Genomic DNA, 17,826 nt, shown 5'->3' with positions numbered 1-17,826 from the left:
GGAGTAAAGCTAGGCTCCCCGTTTTCTGGAATTGGTTCCTCTAGCTGTGATGTGTCGGCTCTTGTTCACCTGGACCCCGCGCCTTTTTGCTCTAATGTCTCCTCTTTAGGTTCCAAGAGAAAGTCTCTGGGAGACTTTGTGACTTCGCCCTATTCCAGCATCCCAGATTTGGCCCCCTCCCCCCTTTCTTCTGACTTCAAATCACTGCTCTCTCCAATGTCAATCAGCTTGGAGGGGGCCAGCGGGAAGCAGTGGGGCTGCAAAAGCTTTGCAAAAAGCAAACCCTTTAACCAATGGACGCTAGACACTGGGGTGGGTGAGGGCATGTGCAGGGCGGTAGGGGGGTGTAGGGGAGGCCGGGGGAAGGTCAATGGGGGGAAAAAAGGAGACATATGTACTACTATTTGTAATACTTTATAAACAATAAAAAAAAAAAGAAAGCAAACCCTTGCTCTTCTGAAAAGCACTTTCCAAAACAGCTTCCAGGAATGATAAAGTGGAGTCTAATTTTACATGGATTGCAGTAGAAGCAAAAGCTAAGCAGGTAATACTCATGAAATCGTATGGAGAAACAGGTGAAGTAAAAATTAAAAAAGTGGTCCCACCCAGCCAGCCCACCTGCGAACCCCTCCCCGCGGCAGGAACAGCGACTTCCTCCCGCGCCTGGGGCTTTGCTGCAGCGGCACTGCCCACGCACACCCAACCCAGACTCAGACCACGCCAGCCGTGCCACGAGGTGTGTTTTATTTCATTCATCATACAAATAATGTTCTACAATATCCCAGGGCAAACCGGAGAATTTGGCAGTCCGATGGGGGGGGGGGGGGAGGGGGTCCCCTGAGGGACCCACAGGTCGATGGCATGGGCGCGGAGTGTCCGGGTTCACAGTGCAGTTTGTGGCTCGTTGGTCCTTGCCGGTGGCCTTTTCTCCACATCGCAAGGGGGTCCCGAAGATGCCGGGGGTGGGAATCCTCGGGTTCTTAGGACATCTCACTCCGCTTCTCCTGCTCAATGGCTGTGGAGAGCAGACAGCGGGCTCTAGGGGCTGAGGAAGGACAGCTTGCAACCCCCCCAAACCCGGTGAGGGCGAGGACCACGAGGTGCGGGGTTAGGAAGGGGCTGGGGAGACAGCGCTTTGTTAACCGAGAGGGGACGGGACCGCCGGGGAGGAGGCGCCCGCGGGGAGGGGGCTGGGCGGCGGCCGCGGGCCGGGGCGGGGCGCACTCACTCTCTTTGGTCGGCAGGGTGTTCTTCTCCTGCGTCTCCGTCTTCTTCAGCTTGGCCTTATCGAAGCTGGCGACTTCCCCCATGTCTGGCTTGTCTGCCATTTTCTTGAAACAATCCTGGTGGGCAAGCAGGGGTGGGTCAGCCCGGGCCGGAGCTACCCTCCGCGCTCTCCCGCCCGCGCCTCCCGACGTGGCGCCCCGGCCAGGCGCTCCCCGCAGCCCCGAGGCCGGGGATCCGGCGCGCCGCGCACCCTCCCCGCAGCCCCAGGGCGTGGTCGGCCGGCCGGCCGGAGTCCCGTCGGGGAAGGGCGCCTGGGCGAGGCGCAGGGCCAGGGGCCCGGCTCGGACCCCACCCCGAAGGGTCCCCGCTCCTTGCGGCGCTCACCTAGGCCTTCGCTCCCAGACGGGGTCCCCGGCTCCCACTCGCGTCGCTGCAGCAAGAGACAAAAGAGCGGCGCCCGCCCCTCGCTTTATATACACCGCGCCCGCCCCGCCCCTCGGCCGCCGCAGCGGGGGCGGTGCAGTCGGGGCGGGCGCCGCGCGGGCTCTCGCTTCCCGCCGCGCCCTCCGCGGGCTGCCCGCCGGGCTGGGCGCGGCTCTTCCGGCCCTTGCAGCCCTCGCGCCTCGAACCCTCGCGCCCCATGCACCTCGAAACCCGCACCCCAGCCGTGGAGGCCGCCGGTGCCGCCAGGGTGGTCGCTGGGTCCTCGGTTCTTTTGGGGCTGCACGGCCCTCTGGGGAAATTGGCTGCAGAACGGGTGTGGGGGGCCGGCGGGGATGGGTGCGCGTGTAGTGTGTGTGTATGTGTGTGTGTGTGTGTGTGTGTGGGGGGCGGGTGTGCAGACGTGCTCGAGCGCTCTGCCGCATTTCCTGCTTGCAGGAGACACCACCCCACCCTGGTGCAGTCCCACGTCTCTTGCCTTTGCCCCACCAAAATCCCCTCCGCCCTTTCTCTCTCTTCCGAGAGGCCGAGCCCTTGCGTGCTCTCCCGCTAAAGGAATCCGAGCAGCGGGTCCTAGAGATGAAGAGGCTTGGGATGGGGGCGAGACTGATAATGCTGCAATGCCCTTTGCTCAGATTGGGGGCCGGTTGTCGTCTCGTCGTCTCTTTCTCCCCCCCCCCCCCCCCCAGGGTGGCGCCTGCAGGGTGGCGGCGGGGGCTCCTCACACGCTTGTTGCGAGCGCTGAAGGGCAGTCGTGGGAGCTGGCTGTCCCCAGGGCTCGCTCACGGTGTACCTTCTCTGGGGCTGCTGGGAACACCGTGTCTGAGGGTGCGGTTTTCCTCCTTGCATTTAACCTTGAAGATAACCCTACAACAGCCTTGTTTTTCTTGTTAACCCATTTTCGGAGTGGTGTAAGGCAATTATTCAAATCGTTCTTAGAAAAGTTGTATTTTCAGCCCTTGCAACATCTTTAGGTACTAAATTCCATGAATTTACAACCCAGGGGGTGAAGCTGGCCATTGTTTTATTCATCCTGAACTTTCATTTTTCAAGTGACAAGGAGTATTGCCAAGCTCTTTTAAAGTGGCATTTGGTGGAAACATCCTAAATTCTGTCTGGTCCCTTCCTGGTGTTATCTGCTTTTCCTCGTTCCCTCCATGTGCTTGGAGCAGAAGGAAATACATGTAGGCTTATGTGTTTGGTATACAAACTGTGACCTATGGCAAGTCTCCTGCACCTTAGTTTCTTCTGCAAAATAGCTTTGGTACAAAGCTTAAATGAGATAAAAAACAGGCCTAAGTGGAAGCACTGCTAGAAAGTCACACTCACACTTTATTCAACTACTAGAGACCTGGTGCACAACATTCTAGCACTGAGAGGGAGGGGTTCCTCAGTCCAGGACCCCTTGGGGGATGTCCAAATGCCGGCTTAGGCCCGCTCGGGTGTACCTTCTCCTGGCTGCTGGGAACACTGTGTCTGAGGGTGCAGGGAGCGGGCCTTAGCTGGTAGGCAGAGATCCCCCAAGGGGTCCTTAGTGCTGCCAGCTAAGGATCCCCCCACCCCCTGTGCTGGCCAGCAGTGAACCCGGCTTCTGGCCGAGCAGGGGGAACGCATTGACCACCAGGGAGCAGCTCCTGCATTGAGCATCTGCCCCCTGGTGATCAGTGCACGTCATAGTGACCAGATCTGCCATTCAGTCAATTTGCATATTAGGGTTTTAGTATATAGGATTGCCTGTCATGTTGTGTAACAAACTACCACAGGACTTGGCTTAAAACAACAATAATTTACTCTTGCTCATCCACCTGCTGCTGGGTTGGGCCAAGCTGGGCATGGCTCCTAGCTGCTGGTTGGAACCAGGTCTGATCCTCAGGTGTCTTATCTTCTGGACCAGGATTTAACTGGAGCTTGTTCTTCTCAAGGTGATGGCAAAGCAGCAAGAGGGCTGTAGCACAGGAGTAGACGTGTTGAAGTGTGTCATGTCACCTCACGTCTGTCAACATCCCATTGGCCAAACTCACCATTAATGGAGTGGGCAGGTATATTCCACCCATGGTGGGAGAGGGAGGGGAATGAACATTCTCTGACAAACAATTCAACTTCCCCATCAGGGTAGGCAAACTATTGTAACAAACAGCCCCCATAGTGGCTCAGTGCAATAAAATGAGTATTTCCCGTTCATACAGCACCATTATATACGGGTGTTTCTGATTGGGCAGGTCTCCTCCATGTAGTGACTCAGGCACCCAGGCCTTTCTCTCTTGTCACTCTGCCCTCCCTTAGGTCCTGGAAATTTACTCCATCCAGCCAGTGGATGGGAAAAGAAGACAAGATAGAGGGCTGCACTGGAGTTTTTATGCTCCAGGCCTGGAAGTCGTCTCCATTACTTCTGCCCTCATTTCTCAGGCCAGGACTCAGTCACATGGTCTCCCCTAACTACAAGCAATGCTGGGAAATGTAGTCGAGCTGTGCACCCAGGAGTAGGAGAAAGCGGGGTTGGATGGACTGGGAGCAGTCTCTGTGATATACTCTTGAAGGATCTGCCAAACTTGAGCAGGAAACTAGCCAGACAGCCAGAGACATTGACTCTGTGGAGGGTCTCGCTGGCACTTGGTTCCTTTTCAGATGCCAGGCCATACATTATTTAGGTGTTACCTTCCTTGGCACCACCTTTGCTTGAGCGTGGAAATATTCAATTGTTCTAATTTGAACTCCAACTCCAGCTTCCTTTTATTAGGGAAACAGGAATCTATTTCTTCTGGATACAGCTATGGAGACACACATTTCAACCACACCAAGCATGCCGGATTCCCAAAGGAGCTTTAAGTGGACTCGCAAACATTTTATTCTCACTCAGGGCAGCTCTGTGGCCCATCTCTAAGAAAGCAGGCAGGCAGCCTCTTTAGCATTTGCTGCTTCAGAACAGTGGTCATAGGACAGAAAAGACACTTTGTAACTGTGTGTGGTGATGCATGTTAACTAGACTTATTGTGGTGAACAGTTTTCATCATATACAAGCACCGAATCAGTAAGTTGTACACCTGAAACTAATAGAATGTTATATGTCAATGATAGCTTAATAATAACAAAAAGAACAATGGTCAAGTTACTAGTTTCATCCACGAATAATAACAATCAGTCTCAATTATTAGTGGCTTTAAAATGTTCTTTGACACTTCTTTTATCATTTCTTTTTCTTTCTTTCTTTCTTTCTTTCTTTTTTCTTATCTCCCACCATTTCTGGAGTACAGACTGTCTGTCATGACTTTTTTCTAGTGAATTCAATGTGACAGAAGCTATGCTTTAAAAAAATTTTTTTTAATTGATTTTTTACAGAGAGGAAGGGAGAGGAAGATAGAGTTAGAAACATCGATGAGAAAGAAACATCAATCAGCTGCCTCCTGCACACCCCCCACTGGGGATGTGCCCGCAACCAAGGTACATGCCCTTGACCAGAATCGAACCTGGGACCCTTGAGTCCGCAGGCTGACGCTCTATCCACTGAGCCAAATGGGTCAGGGTGAAGCTATGCTTTTTTTGAAAAAATATATTTTTATTGATTTTTTACAGAGAGGAAGGGAGAGGGATAGAGAGTTAGAAACATTGATGAAAGAGAAACATCCATTAGCTGCCTCCTGCACACTCCCTACTGGGTATGTGCCTGCAACCAATGTACATGCCCTTGACTGGAATTGAACCTGGGACCCTTCAGTCCACAGGCCGACGCTCTATCTACTGAGCCAAACCAGTTAGGGCAGAAGCTATGCTTTTTGCTGATGAGGGTAGGTCGTAAAAGGTTACAGGGCTCTACCTGACTCTCTCTCTGGGTGCCTCCACGCTCTGAGGAAGCCAAGCACCTACATGGAAAGACTACTTGTAGGCCTTCCAGCCACAGCCTCTGCTGAGGTTTGAGCCGACAACCAGCATCAGCCACTACAAGCAGGTGAGCCTCAGAAGCTTCACTCCCCCCAGCTCACGCTGAGTGGAGCAGACACACAGCTGTCCCTGGCCACATTGCAGATTCAGGAGCAAAATCAACATTGAGTCATTAAGTTTTTGGGATGTTTTGTTAGGTAGCAACACAGCATGTTACACCATGAGATGGAAAAATCATTACTTAGTGGTGCCAGGGTCTCAGGTCCCACTTGGGGATTGTTCCTAAATATCTTTCATAGTCACACATAGACTCAGTCAATAAATGTTTATTGAATGTCCACACGGTATCTGGTAGTGTTCTGGATATGGAAGAGAGAGAAAGATGATGGGACTCTCCCAGCTTGCTATAAATCACGGTTTTCAAATGTTTTTAACCTTGACAACCACCCCTCCCCCTGAAGAAGTGCATAAAATACATTCCACATTGTGATCTAGTGCTTACAGGCGGGTACACAAATGAAACAAATTGTTTCACCAGAACAATGCTCTTACTTTGAGAGATGTACTCAAAACTTCTTTGTTCTATTCTATTCATTTTCATTTTTAAAACATTTTTTTTGAAATAATTATGGACTCCTAAGAAGTTGCAAAGAAAGTACACTCAGGTCCCCTGTGTACTAAATGGTGACATTTTACACAACGATAATGCAGTGTCAAAGCCAGGAGACGGACATTGGTGCAATCCATAAACCATTTCCAGATTTCACCAATTATCATATGCACTTGTGTGTGTGTGTGTGTGTGTGGTTCTAGGCAAGTTTATCATATGTACAAAGTTATGCACCCACCACAGTCCAGATACAGACCTATTCCATCACCACAAAGAAAATTCCTCATGCTATCCCTTTAGAGTCTCACCTCACCCCAACCCAAAAGCCCTGGCAACGACTATTCTGTTCTCCATCTCTAAAATTTTGTCTAAAATTGGGTTTTTCACCCGGCTAGCATGGCTCAGTGGTTGAGCATCGACCTATGAACCAGGAGGTCATGGTTCAATTCCCGGTCAGGGCTCATGCCCAGGTTGTGGGCTCAATCCCTAGTGTAGGGCATACAGGAGGCAGCTGATCAATGACTCCCTCTCATCATTAATGTTCCTATCTCTCTCTCCCACTCCAAAATCAATAAAAATATATATTAAAAATAAATAAAGTTGGTTTTTCCCATTCATCATAATGTCCTTGACATCTGTTCAAGTTGATGAGTGTATCAATGTTAATTTCTGAGTATTTCCATGGTATGAATTTACCACATATAGAAGGTCATTTTGACTATTTTTGGCTTTTAGTTGTTAAAAATAATGCTTCTGTGAACATTCTTTTTGGTGTCTGTGGACATACATTTTTATTTCTCTGGGATATAAATGTCAGGGAGAGTGATTGCTGGGTCATATGGTAAGTTTATGTTTGTTTTATAAATAACTGCCATACAGGTTTTCAGCGTGGCTGTGCCATTTTACATTCCCACCGGCAATGTGTAAGAGATCCAGTTTCTTAGCATCCTTACCAATATTTGGTATCATCACTATTTTTAATTTTAGCTGTTATAACAGACATGGGGTTATATCTCATCAAGGTTTTAAATTCATTTTCCTAATGACTAGCGGTGTTGAATTATTCCTTTCCATTTTATTATTTCATTGAAAACACTGTATCCGGCTGGTGTGGCTCAGTGGTTGAGCGTTGACCCATGCACCAAGAGGTCACTGTTTGATTCTGGTGGGGGAAGGGCACATGCCTGGGCTGTGTGCTTGGTCCCAGCAGGGGTGTGCGGGAGGATTGATGTTGATGTTTCTCAGCGACATTTCTCCCTTCCTTTCTCTCTAAAAATCCATTAAAACAACAACAACAACAAAAAAAAAACACGAATTGTGCCTTTCCAATTTGCTTTCATGAACCACTAAGTGGTTGTGGCCAACAGTTCAAACACTGCTGGAGTGGCTTAGCATCTGTTATTCAGAAATCATACCTTTAACTTCTAAATTCACCTTTCACTGCCACAAGACAGATGTTTCTGAAACTTTATGTGTAACCCAGATGTGTTCTGGGGTCTGACGAAGATCTAGATAAGAATGATTACAACTCCTATTTGATGCAGTCCAATGGTTTCTCTGAATTTTCAGCAATATTCTGTTGTTATGGTTGTTTCTGGTCTTTCTGAATTTTTGTCTCCATATTAATGCATATCCAAACATGGATAGCCCTTGGTCTTGACTTTTTCCTTCAAAGCAATTATCAGTGTAAAGCTGGTGTGTGCAGCATACTTTTACCAAAGGCTTATGGATTAAGGAGGGGAAAACATATATATATATATATATATATATATATATATATATATATATATATATATATATATATATATATATATATAAAGATTTTTAATCGATTTTGAGAGAGAGAGAGAGAGAAACATCCATGTGAGAGCAAAACATTGATTGCCTCCTGCATGCTCCCTACCGGGGACAGAGCCCACAATGCGGGCATGTGCCCTGACTAGGAATCGAACAAGCAACCTTTCAGTGCATTGGGGACGATGCCCAACCAACTGAGACACACTGGCCAAGGTGGGAAAACCTATGTTTTTAATGACACATCCTTGATCCTAAATACCCTTTTAGTGCCTTGGGTGATCTCCTCTGTGCTTCTAGGATGCCCCATACTCACACTACCTCACTACCTCCTCCCTTCCTGTTCTGATCCCCTCCTTCCTCACTTCATTCGTCCCTTTGAGAATTACCAACTCCCCTCTTTCTCTCCAGCAGAACAATGCACTTGTATTTCTGTTGTTGTTTTGTTTTGCTTCTGCTACCCCGGTTCCTGCTGACAGCAGGTTTTCAGGCTTCCCTTCCTACTATAAGCCATGGAGCCGTTTCCCCAGAGAGAGAATTCTGTCCTTAGTGGGATTTTAATGTTCGCTGTTGAAATACTACTACTTGTGTCTTTGGACAGGGTAGTCATCTTCTGTGCTTTTCTTTCATTTAAATGTTAATGGAGTATTTCTTCAAATGAATATGTTTCCCCCTTCCATGCTTGTATGTACCTCAACAGGAAGTACCGAGGTCTTGGACTTTGCCTGCCCCTCATCTGTGTGTGAAGCCTGCTCTCTGAACCACGCTTGGCAATGTGCTCTAATCCTTTATTGTCTACTCTAGTTGCCTTAGTCCGTTGGGGCTACTATAACAGAACGCTGTACACAAAGTGGCTTGCACACAGAATTTTAGTTCTCCTGGCTCCAGGGGCTGGGAAGTCCAAGATAAGCTGCCTGGGAGGACCTGCTTCCTGTTTCATCGATGGCCATCTCCTCACCTGGAGGAAGGGCTGGGGAGCTCTCTGGGTCTCTTTTATAGGGCACCAATCCCATTCATGAGGGCTCCATCTTTATGACCTAGTCACCTCCCAAAGGTCCCACCTCCTAATATCATCTCCTTCAGGGTCAGGATCTCAACACATGAATCTGGGGGGACACAAACATTCAGTCTGTAGGACCAGTGCTCTAAGTTGATAAAATTATTTGCAAAGTCACTCTAATACAAGATATGTCCACCTAAAAACAAATAAGGCTTTGTTTCTAGGGTTTTGCAATTTCAATCTCTGTGGCATGCTCTTGGCTGATGAAGAGGTGGGGGCGTACCTGGGATTAGGAAATGAATGACAAAAAAATTCTAGGGAAAATGAGATCATGTATTCTTTTTAAAAAATATATTTTTTTATTGATTTCAGAGAGAGCAAGGGAGAGGGAGAGATAAAATCACTGATCGGCTGCCTCCTGCATACCCCCTACTGGGGACTGAGCCTGCAACCTGGGCCACACCAGCCAAGTAGGACAGGTAATCTTCATTCTTCAATCCTTCACTAAGATTTTTCTGAGTGCCCATGCTAGGCCCTGTTAGGGATACAGAGATGAATAAGCTGTGGTTCCTGTTCTAAAGGATCCTACAGCCTGGTGGGGGACACAGACCTGGAAAATCAACCTAAAATCGTGGCTGAATGAAGCAAGAGAAATGAGAGAGTCAAGACCACAGGCATCATGGAGCGGATGAGCTGTTTCTCTGGCGCTCTGTCAGATTTCTCAGCCCACAGAAACCATGAATCTTATACATGATTGTTGTTTTAAGCCACTAAGTGTTCTGGGGTGATTTTCTAAGCAGAGTAACTGGAACATACAGTGAAAAATCTCTCTCCTACTTCCAAGTCCTTATCTCCCATTCTCTCCCTGGAAGCAATCACTTTTACCAATTTCATTTTTACAAATGATAGCATATTATTACACTCTGCACTGTACTTTTTTCTTACTATATCTTGAAGATTGTATCATGTCAGTGTAAATAATGAACATAATAATACTGATTATTATGTACAATTACTACATGTCCACCACTGTTCTAAGCACCTTACACGTATTGACTCTTTAATATCACAGCAGTCTTATGAGCAAAGTACTAGTACTTCCCTATTTACAGATGAAGATATTGAGGCACAGAGAGGTTAAATAACTAAGGTCACACATCTAGTAAGTAGAAGAGACGGGATTTGAAACTTAGCCATTTGGCTTCAAGCCCGTTGGCTTTTGCTTATTAAAGGCTGCATATGATTCTATTATACAGAGGTATCATATGTTATTTAATCAATGCCATATTGATCTACATTTAGTTTGCTACTACAAACTCTTCCTCCTAAATTTTATCCTCCTGGGTTTGCAGGGCCCAGGACAAGAGTACCAATGGAGACTCACATACCACATGTCTAAATATTTAATGTCATAAAACCAGCTAGCATACTGTTAAACAAAATATATTCTATTCTCATGCATAACAAACATAATTTCATAATGCATTTTAAAAATGTGAAAAAATGGTTTTGTATAAGTGAAAGTGGGCAAAATATCACAGATGACTGTATTTGGTAAGTATTATGCAGGTTTAGGTTTTCTATTGATGGGCTGGGAATGTTTGAAAGAATGACAAAATAAAGATATACATGATTCATAAACGATTAGAAGTGTATTTTACAAATTATTTTCTTGCTTTCACTTAAGCATAATTGCTAATTATGTTATCAACATTTTCACAAAACATATTTAGATAGTAATGATCTAAACAATTAAAAATAAAATGCAATTGTATTTAAAGTGTAAAAAATTTGATTCCACAACTTTTCTTTTTAAAATTTTTTATCTATTTTGTATTGAACTTAGTGGGGTGACACTGGTTAATAAAATGATATAGGTTTCAGGTGTACAACTCTATAATACATCATCTGTATATGTGTGTTCACCACCCCAGGTCAAGTCTCCTTCCATCACCGTTTGTCCCCCTTTACCCTCTTCTACCTCCCCCCATTCTCCTTGCCCTCTGGTAATCACTATACTGTTGTCAGTGTCAATGAGGTTTTACCCCTCTTAATCCTTTCACCTTTTTCACCAGCCCCACAACTCCCTTCCCTCTGACAGTTGTCAGTCTGTTCTCTATACCTAGGAGTCTGTCTATTTTGTTTGTTAGTTTATTTTGTTCATTAGATTACACATATCGGTGAAGCCATATGGTATTTATTTTTCTCTGATTGGCTTATTTCACTTAGCATAATGCTCTCCATCCATGTTGTCAAAAAGGGTAAGATTTCATTCTTTTTAAAGCCGAGTAGTATTCTGTTGTGCAAATGTAACACAGCTTTTTTTTATCCACTCATCTATTGATGGGCACCTGGACTGCTTCCAAATCATGGCTATTATAAATAATGCTGCAATGAATATAGAGATGCATATATTCTTTTGAATTAGTGTTTCAGGATTCTTTGGGTATATTCCCAGAACTGGAATCTCTGGGTCATAAGTCAGTCCTATTTTTATTGAGGTAACTCCATAATGCTTTCCACAGTGGCTGCACCAATCTGCAGTCCCACCAACAGTATATGAGGGTTCCCTTTTTTTTTCACATCCTTTCCAACACTTGTTCGTTGATTTATTGATGATAGACAAGAGCTCTCTTACAGTTTTAAAATTCATTTTAGAGAGAGAGGAAGGGAGAGAGAAACATCAATGCAAGAGAGAAACATCCATTCATTGCCTCCCATATGTGCCCCAACTGGAGATCAAACCAGCAACCTGAGCATGTGCCTTGACCAGGAATCAAACCAGTGATCCTTCAGTGCATGGGATGATGCTCAGCCAACTGAGCCAGACTGATCAGGGCGCCAGGCACCCTCTTAAAGGGCCTGTGCACAAAGTCTCATTTGCAGCTACTAACCCTGGGCTCCTGCAGAGGGAAGGCAGAGAGGACTAGAGCCATGTGAGGAGAGTAGGGTTTATGGCTCTGGGGAGAGAGCTGAAGAATCATCCACAAGAATCCCTGTGCTGAGTTCTTCTCCCATACAGCAGATGCCATCTTTCTTGGGTAGAGTACTCCCCTTCATGTGGCATCAGTCTGAGGGAAGGCAATAACCCCACTCTCGGGTCTCGCTCTCACCCCACCCTGCAGAGCTTAATGCCCTGCTGTCAAGTCAGCTGCCTTGGTCAGATTTTAGAGGTCTGGGCAGACTCAGGCGTGTCAGTGACTGAGTTGTATGGCTTTGGGGAGGTGACCATTCCCCCCACTTTCCCGTGAACTTGACTGGTGCTTCCCCTTCACAGGAGATCTGCTAGTCACACCCTCTGGGCTCCAGTGGGGGCCCCCCGCCCCCCACCTGACTGCTAGTGGCTCCATCCTGCTGAGGTCAGGACAAAATTTGGAACAGACTGAATTGTGTGGCTCTCAGGTGGGGGTCATACTCCCACCTTCCCAAAAGCCTGACTGACACTTCCCTCTCATGGAAGATCTACTGGCCCCACACTCCCTATTCCTGGCAGCCACACCCTGCTGAGCTCTGTCTCCCTGGGGCATAATCTGGGACAGAGTTGTGTGGCTCCAGGACAGGGGTCATTTTTCCTCCACATGCCTGGCTAGAGCTGGACACTCCCTTCACATGGCTAAATATTAGGTCTGTTTGAGCCTGATAAACTCTGCTGGCCTCACCCCAACGAACTCCTGAGACCCAGCCCCAACACAAAGGTGTGCAAGCACCCAGTGGGTAACAGCTAGACTTGGTATAACTGGGGATATTTGCTGAGTGGCTTCAGACCCACACCAGCACTGAGTCTGAACCTATATCAATCTGGTGAACACCACATACCCCTACCTAGTGACTCACTGAGAAGTTATCTCATGCAACTTGAATACTGCCAGAGGCTCTTTCAGTGACTGAGCCTAGCAGGAAGCCAGCAGGCAGAAGCAGGAAGAGGCAGATTTCATCAGGGTGCCTTAGGACTTTTGCTGACCTGCCCCTGGGCTCTGGTAAAAGCTCACCTTGGTACATAGCTTGGCCCTTCCCACATGCACCCAGGCCCAGCAGAGGAAGTCACAAACTGTGGATCACTTGTAGCTCCAAATATGTTGCCCAGGGCCAGTCACAGGCAGTATCTGACATTGGCCTGCACCAGAGCAACCGGCACCAAGAGGCCCAGCACCAACACACCCATGGCCAGCTTCAAACAACATCAGAGCAGGAACCAATAAGCTTCACAAGCAACATATACAGGAGAGAATCTCAGCAGGCACCAGACCCTGCTGAGGCAAATTCTGCTCCATGTGGTCAGCATCTGCATAGCAGCTCACACGCAGTGATCACAGTTGAGCCTCACAGTCAGCCAGCCTGAGGAATTGACTCCATGTACAAACAGGCCAATAGCAATCAAGACTCAGTAACAATAGGTGGGCCCACATAACCCACACAGGGACATTCTTGAAGCACCCAGCTCAGTTGATCAAAGAGATTGCATCACCAGACCCACAGGACACCTACTATGTAAGGCCACCCTAGCAAGATGGGGAGTCATAACAGATCTATATAATACATAGATACAAGCACAAAGAGGTAGCCAATGGGGAGACAGAGAAACAGGCCCCAAGTGAAAGAACAGGAGAAATCTTAAAAGAAAAGGAAAAAGAAAAAAAAAGAGAAAAAAAAAAAGAGCTAAATGAAATGGAGGCAAATAATATATCAGTTATAGAATTCAAAGCAATGGTTATAAGGATGCTCAAAGCATGAAAAAGGACATAGAAACCATAAAAAAAATCAGTCAGAAATGAAGAATACAATATCTGAAATCAAGAATACATTGGGAGGAATAAACAGCAGGCTTCATGAAGCAGAGGATTGAATCAGTGATTTGGAAGACAAGGTATAAAAAATCATCCATTCAGGGAAGCAAAGAGAAAAAAAGAATTAAAAAAAAGGATACTTTAAGGCACTTTGGGATAACATGAAGAGTAATAACATCAGCATCATAGGGTACCTGAAAGAGAATAAGGGATTTAGAACCTATTTGAAGAAATAATGACCAAAAAATCCCCTAACCTGGTGTAGGAAAAAGACACTCAAGCCCAGGAAGCAAACAAGATGAACCCAAAGAGGCCCACACCAAGACACATCATAATTAAAATCGCAAAGGTTAAAGACAGAGAATCTTAAAAGTGACAAGAGAAAGACAGTTAGTTACCTAAAAGGGAATGCCCATATGACTGTCAGATGACTTGTCAACAGAAACATTTCAGCCCAGAAAGGATTGACATGAAATATTCAAAATGATGGAAAGCAAGGAACTACAACTAAGACTACTCTATCAGCAAGGCTATCATTTAAAACTGAAGGAGAAATACTAATAAAGAGCTTTCCAGAGAAGAAAAAAGCTAAAGAACCACCAAACTATTATTATAAGAAATGTTAAAGGGCCTTCTTGAAGAAGAAGAAGGAGAAGAACCAAGAAACATAATTAAAAATAAAATAAAATGGCAAGAAATAAGTATCTATCAATAATCACTTTAAATGTAAATGGCTTAAATGCTCTAATCAAAAGACATAGGATAACTGAATGGACAAGAAAACAAAAGCCATATATGTGCTGTCTACAAGAGACTCACCTCAGAATGAAAGATATACACAGACTAAATAAATGTAAAGGGATAGAAAAAGATATTTTATGCAAATGGAAAAGACAAAATAGCTGGGGTAGCAATACTTATATCTGACAAAATAGACTTTAAAATGAAGGCTATAGTAAGAGACAAAGAAGAACACTACATAATGATACAGGGAGCAGTCCAACAAGAGGATATAACCCTTGTAAACATGTATGCACCCAACATAGGAACACATCAATATGTAAAACAAGTCTTGATGGACATAAAGGGAGAGATTGACAGTAACACAGTCATAATCGGGAATTTTAACACTCCATTGACATCAATGAATAGATCTTCCAGACAGGAAACCAACAAGGAAACACCAGCCTTAAATGACACCCTCGATCAGATGGATTTAATTGATATCTTTAGAGCATTTCACCCCACAGGGGCAGACTACACATTCCTTTCAAGTGCACATGGAACATTTTCTAGGATAACTCACATGTTAGGACTCAAAACAAGTCTCAATACACTTAAGAAGACTGAAATCATATCAAGCATCTTCTCTGACCATAATGATATGAAACTATCATGGTCACGAGAAGAAAACTGAAACATACACAAAGACATGGAGGCCAAATGACATGTTACTAACAATGAATGGGTTAACAATAAAATCAAGGAAGAAATAAAAAAAAAATACCTTGAAACAAATGAACATGAGAACACAAACGACCCAAAATCTATGGAACACAGTGAAAGCAGTCCTAAGAGGGAAATTAATAGCATTATAGGTCTTCCTCAAGAAACAAGAAAAATCTTAAATAAATAATCTAACTGTATTCTTAAATGAGCTAGAGAAAGAACAACAAAGCCCAAAGTGAGCAGAGAAAGGAAATAATAAAGATCAGACCAGAAACAAATGAAATAGAGGCACAAAAAGAAACAATACAAAAGATCTATGAAACCAAGAGGTTTGAAAAGATAAACAAGATTGACAAACTTTTAACCAGATTCATCAAGTAAGAAGAAAGAGAATCTGAATAAATGAAATCAGAAATGAAAGAGAAGTAACAACTGACACCAAAGAAATACAAATGATTTTTTAAAATATATTTTTATTGATTTCAGAGAAGAAGGGAGAGGGAGAGGGAGGTAGAAACAGCAATGATGAGAGAGAATCATTGATCGGCTGCCTCCTGCACACCCCACACTGGGGATTGAGCCTGCAACCTGGGGCATGTGCCCCAACCAGGAATCAAGCTGTGACCTCCCGGTTCATAGGTTGTGTTCAACCACTGAGCCACGCCTGCCTGAATACAAATGATTTTAAGAAAATATTATGAACAACAACATACTAACAAATTGGACAATCTGGACAAAATGGATAAATTCCTAAAAACATACAATCTTCCATAATTCAATCAGAAAGAATCAGAAAATCTGAATAGACAGATATCAACTAGGGAAATTGAAGCAGTAATAAAAAAACTGCCCGGCTGGAGTTTCTATCTCTCTCTCCCTATCTTTTCCTTTCTCTGAAATCAATAAAAAATATTGAAAAAAACCTCCCAACAGATAAAAGTCCTGGATGGCGTCACAGGTGAATTTTAGCAAACATTCAAAGAAGAACTAACAGGTATCCTTCTCAAACTATTCCAAAATATTCAAGAAGGAGGAAAACTCTTAAGCTCATTTTACAAGGCCAGCATTATCCTAACTCCAAAAGCAGATAAAAACACTACAAAGAAAGAAAATTACAGGCCAATATCCCTGATGAACATAGATGTTAAAATCCTCAACAAAATATTAGTAAACCAGATACAGCAATACATTAAAAAGATCATACGCCATGATGGAGTGGGATTTATTCTGGGGATGCAAGGTTGGTACAATATCCACAAATCAATAAACGTGATACACCACATAAACAAAATGAAGGATAAAAACCACATGATCATATCAGTAAGATGCGGAAAAAGCAGCCCTAACTGGTTTGGCTCAGTGGATAGAGCGTTGGCCTGCGGACTGAAGGGTCCTGGGTTCGATTCCGGTCAAGGAATGTACCTTGGTTGCAGCACATCCTCAGGGAGGGGTGTGCAGGAGGCAGCTGATGGATGTTTCTAGCTCTCTATTCCTCTCCCTTCTCTCTGTAAAAAAATCAATAAGATATATTTTTTAAAAAAAAAGAGGCGGAAAAAGCATTTGATAAAATCCAGCAAGAACATGGGCACTTGGCATTATTGGGGGTCCTGGTTGTGCAAGAATCTATGAGAGAAAAGGTTTGAGTGACAAAAGCATGCAGCTAAGTGCTTTCATCCCTCTAACCATTCCGAAACACAGGAGCATATTACTGTTTGTGCGGGCAGTGGGGCAGCCCACAGGCCTCTCTGGCATTGAGGGGCAATCACCCTTAGCTCCCAAGATACAGAGCAGAGGGAGTGTGTGCCCAGGGCCTGCATGGAGCTTGTGTGGGGAAGGAGGGCCCCCAGAGCGCCAGCCTCTCTTGCCTGGGTCTGCAGAAGGACCCCCTACAAACAATGCTGCAAATGAGCGAAAACAAACAAAACCTGAGCAAGTGTCTGTGTAGAGTATGTGCTCACTGTTTCTAATTTCGTTTCTGCAGTCTTTACCAATGTTCATTCACTTCTGACTTCTATTTAATTTGCATAAAATTAAATGGCTCATTCTGCGTACTACATTTTCTTTTTAATCCTCTTCCTTAAAGAACATGCAAAATTGCCATGTTCTTTTTAGTTAATCTGCTCATTTCAGTATTCATACTATTTTCCTGTCTCTTTTATACAATATGTTGCTCTCTGGCGTAGAGCCAAATTTCTAGGCTTCCCTCCAATTAAACCTTATGAAAGACAATCCGCAGTTCACGGGGGAGAAAGTATTAATTTACAACAGCCAAGTAGTAAAAGGGTTTTACTTGCTATCCCTGCATCTCCAGGAAGGAGTCTGGTGCTAACCGTGTGCTCTCGGGGGAAACCCCCTTTTGTAATGAAAGTGTAGCCATAGTAATGAATCACCTTGGGTGGCGCGTGGGGTCAGGGGACCTGGGGCCACGTGCTGGCACCCCTACCTGCAGCCCTGGGCCCTGAGCGGCACTTCATTTCCCTGAGCTTCAACTTCCTCACCGAGGAAGCAGGGATAAAGACTGAGCTGCCAAGAGGATCAGTGAGATAAGCATCTGAAAGCATTGTGTAGGTGTGTTATGCAAGTTCACGCCTTGGGTTTGTTTTTATAACTGCCCTGCCCTATGCTAATACCCCACTGTCATGATT

General features: G+C 45.1%; 1 protein-coding gene across 1 annotated transcript; it reads right to left on the bottom strand.

The window, feature by feature from the left end:
- Positions 1 to 727: 727 nt before the first annotated feature.
- On the bottom strand, positions 728 to 1,751 carry TMSB10 (thymosin beta 10). Its single transcript, XM_079792653.1, has 3 exons — positions 1,612 to 1,751; positions 1,229 to 1,343; positions 728 to 1,015 (listed from the first exon to the last, which is right to left on the bottom strand). Exons 2-3 carry the CDS (start codon positions 1,326 to 1,328, stop codon positions 981 to 983), a joined length of 135 nt encoding a protein of 44 aa, XP_079648779.1. The 5' UTR covers positions 1,329 to 1,343; positions 1,612 to 1,751; the 3' UTR covers positions 728 to 980.
- Between the last annotated feature and the right edge of the window lie 16,075 nt (positions 1,752 to 17,826).

Source organism: Cnephaeus nilssonii (assembly GCF_951640355.1).
Source record: "Cnephaeus nilssonii genome assembly, chromosome: 15".
Lineage (NCBI taxonomy): Eukaryota > Metazoa > Chordata > Mammalia > Chiroptera > Vespertilionidae > Cnephaeus > Cnephaeus nilssonii.
The sequence above is the reverse complement of the archived record's forward strand: the minus strand, read 5'-3'. Positions and strand labels throughout refer to the sequence as shown.

What these genes read in the sequence shown, in the direction of transcription:
- TMSB10 (XM_079792653.1), bottom strand. Translation starts at nt 1,328, where the DNA reads ATGGCAGACAAGCCAGACATGGGGGAAGTCGCCAGCTTCGATAAGGCC. An exon ending in CACCCTGCCGACCAAAGAGA is followed by an intron (nt 1,016 to 1,228) that starts GTGAGTGCGCCC and finishes TGCTCTCCACAG; the next exon opens with CCATTGAGCAGGAGAAGCGG.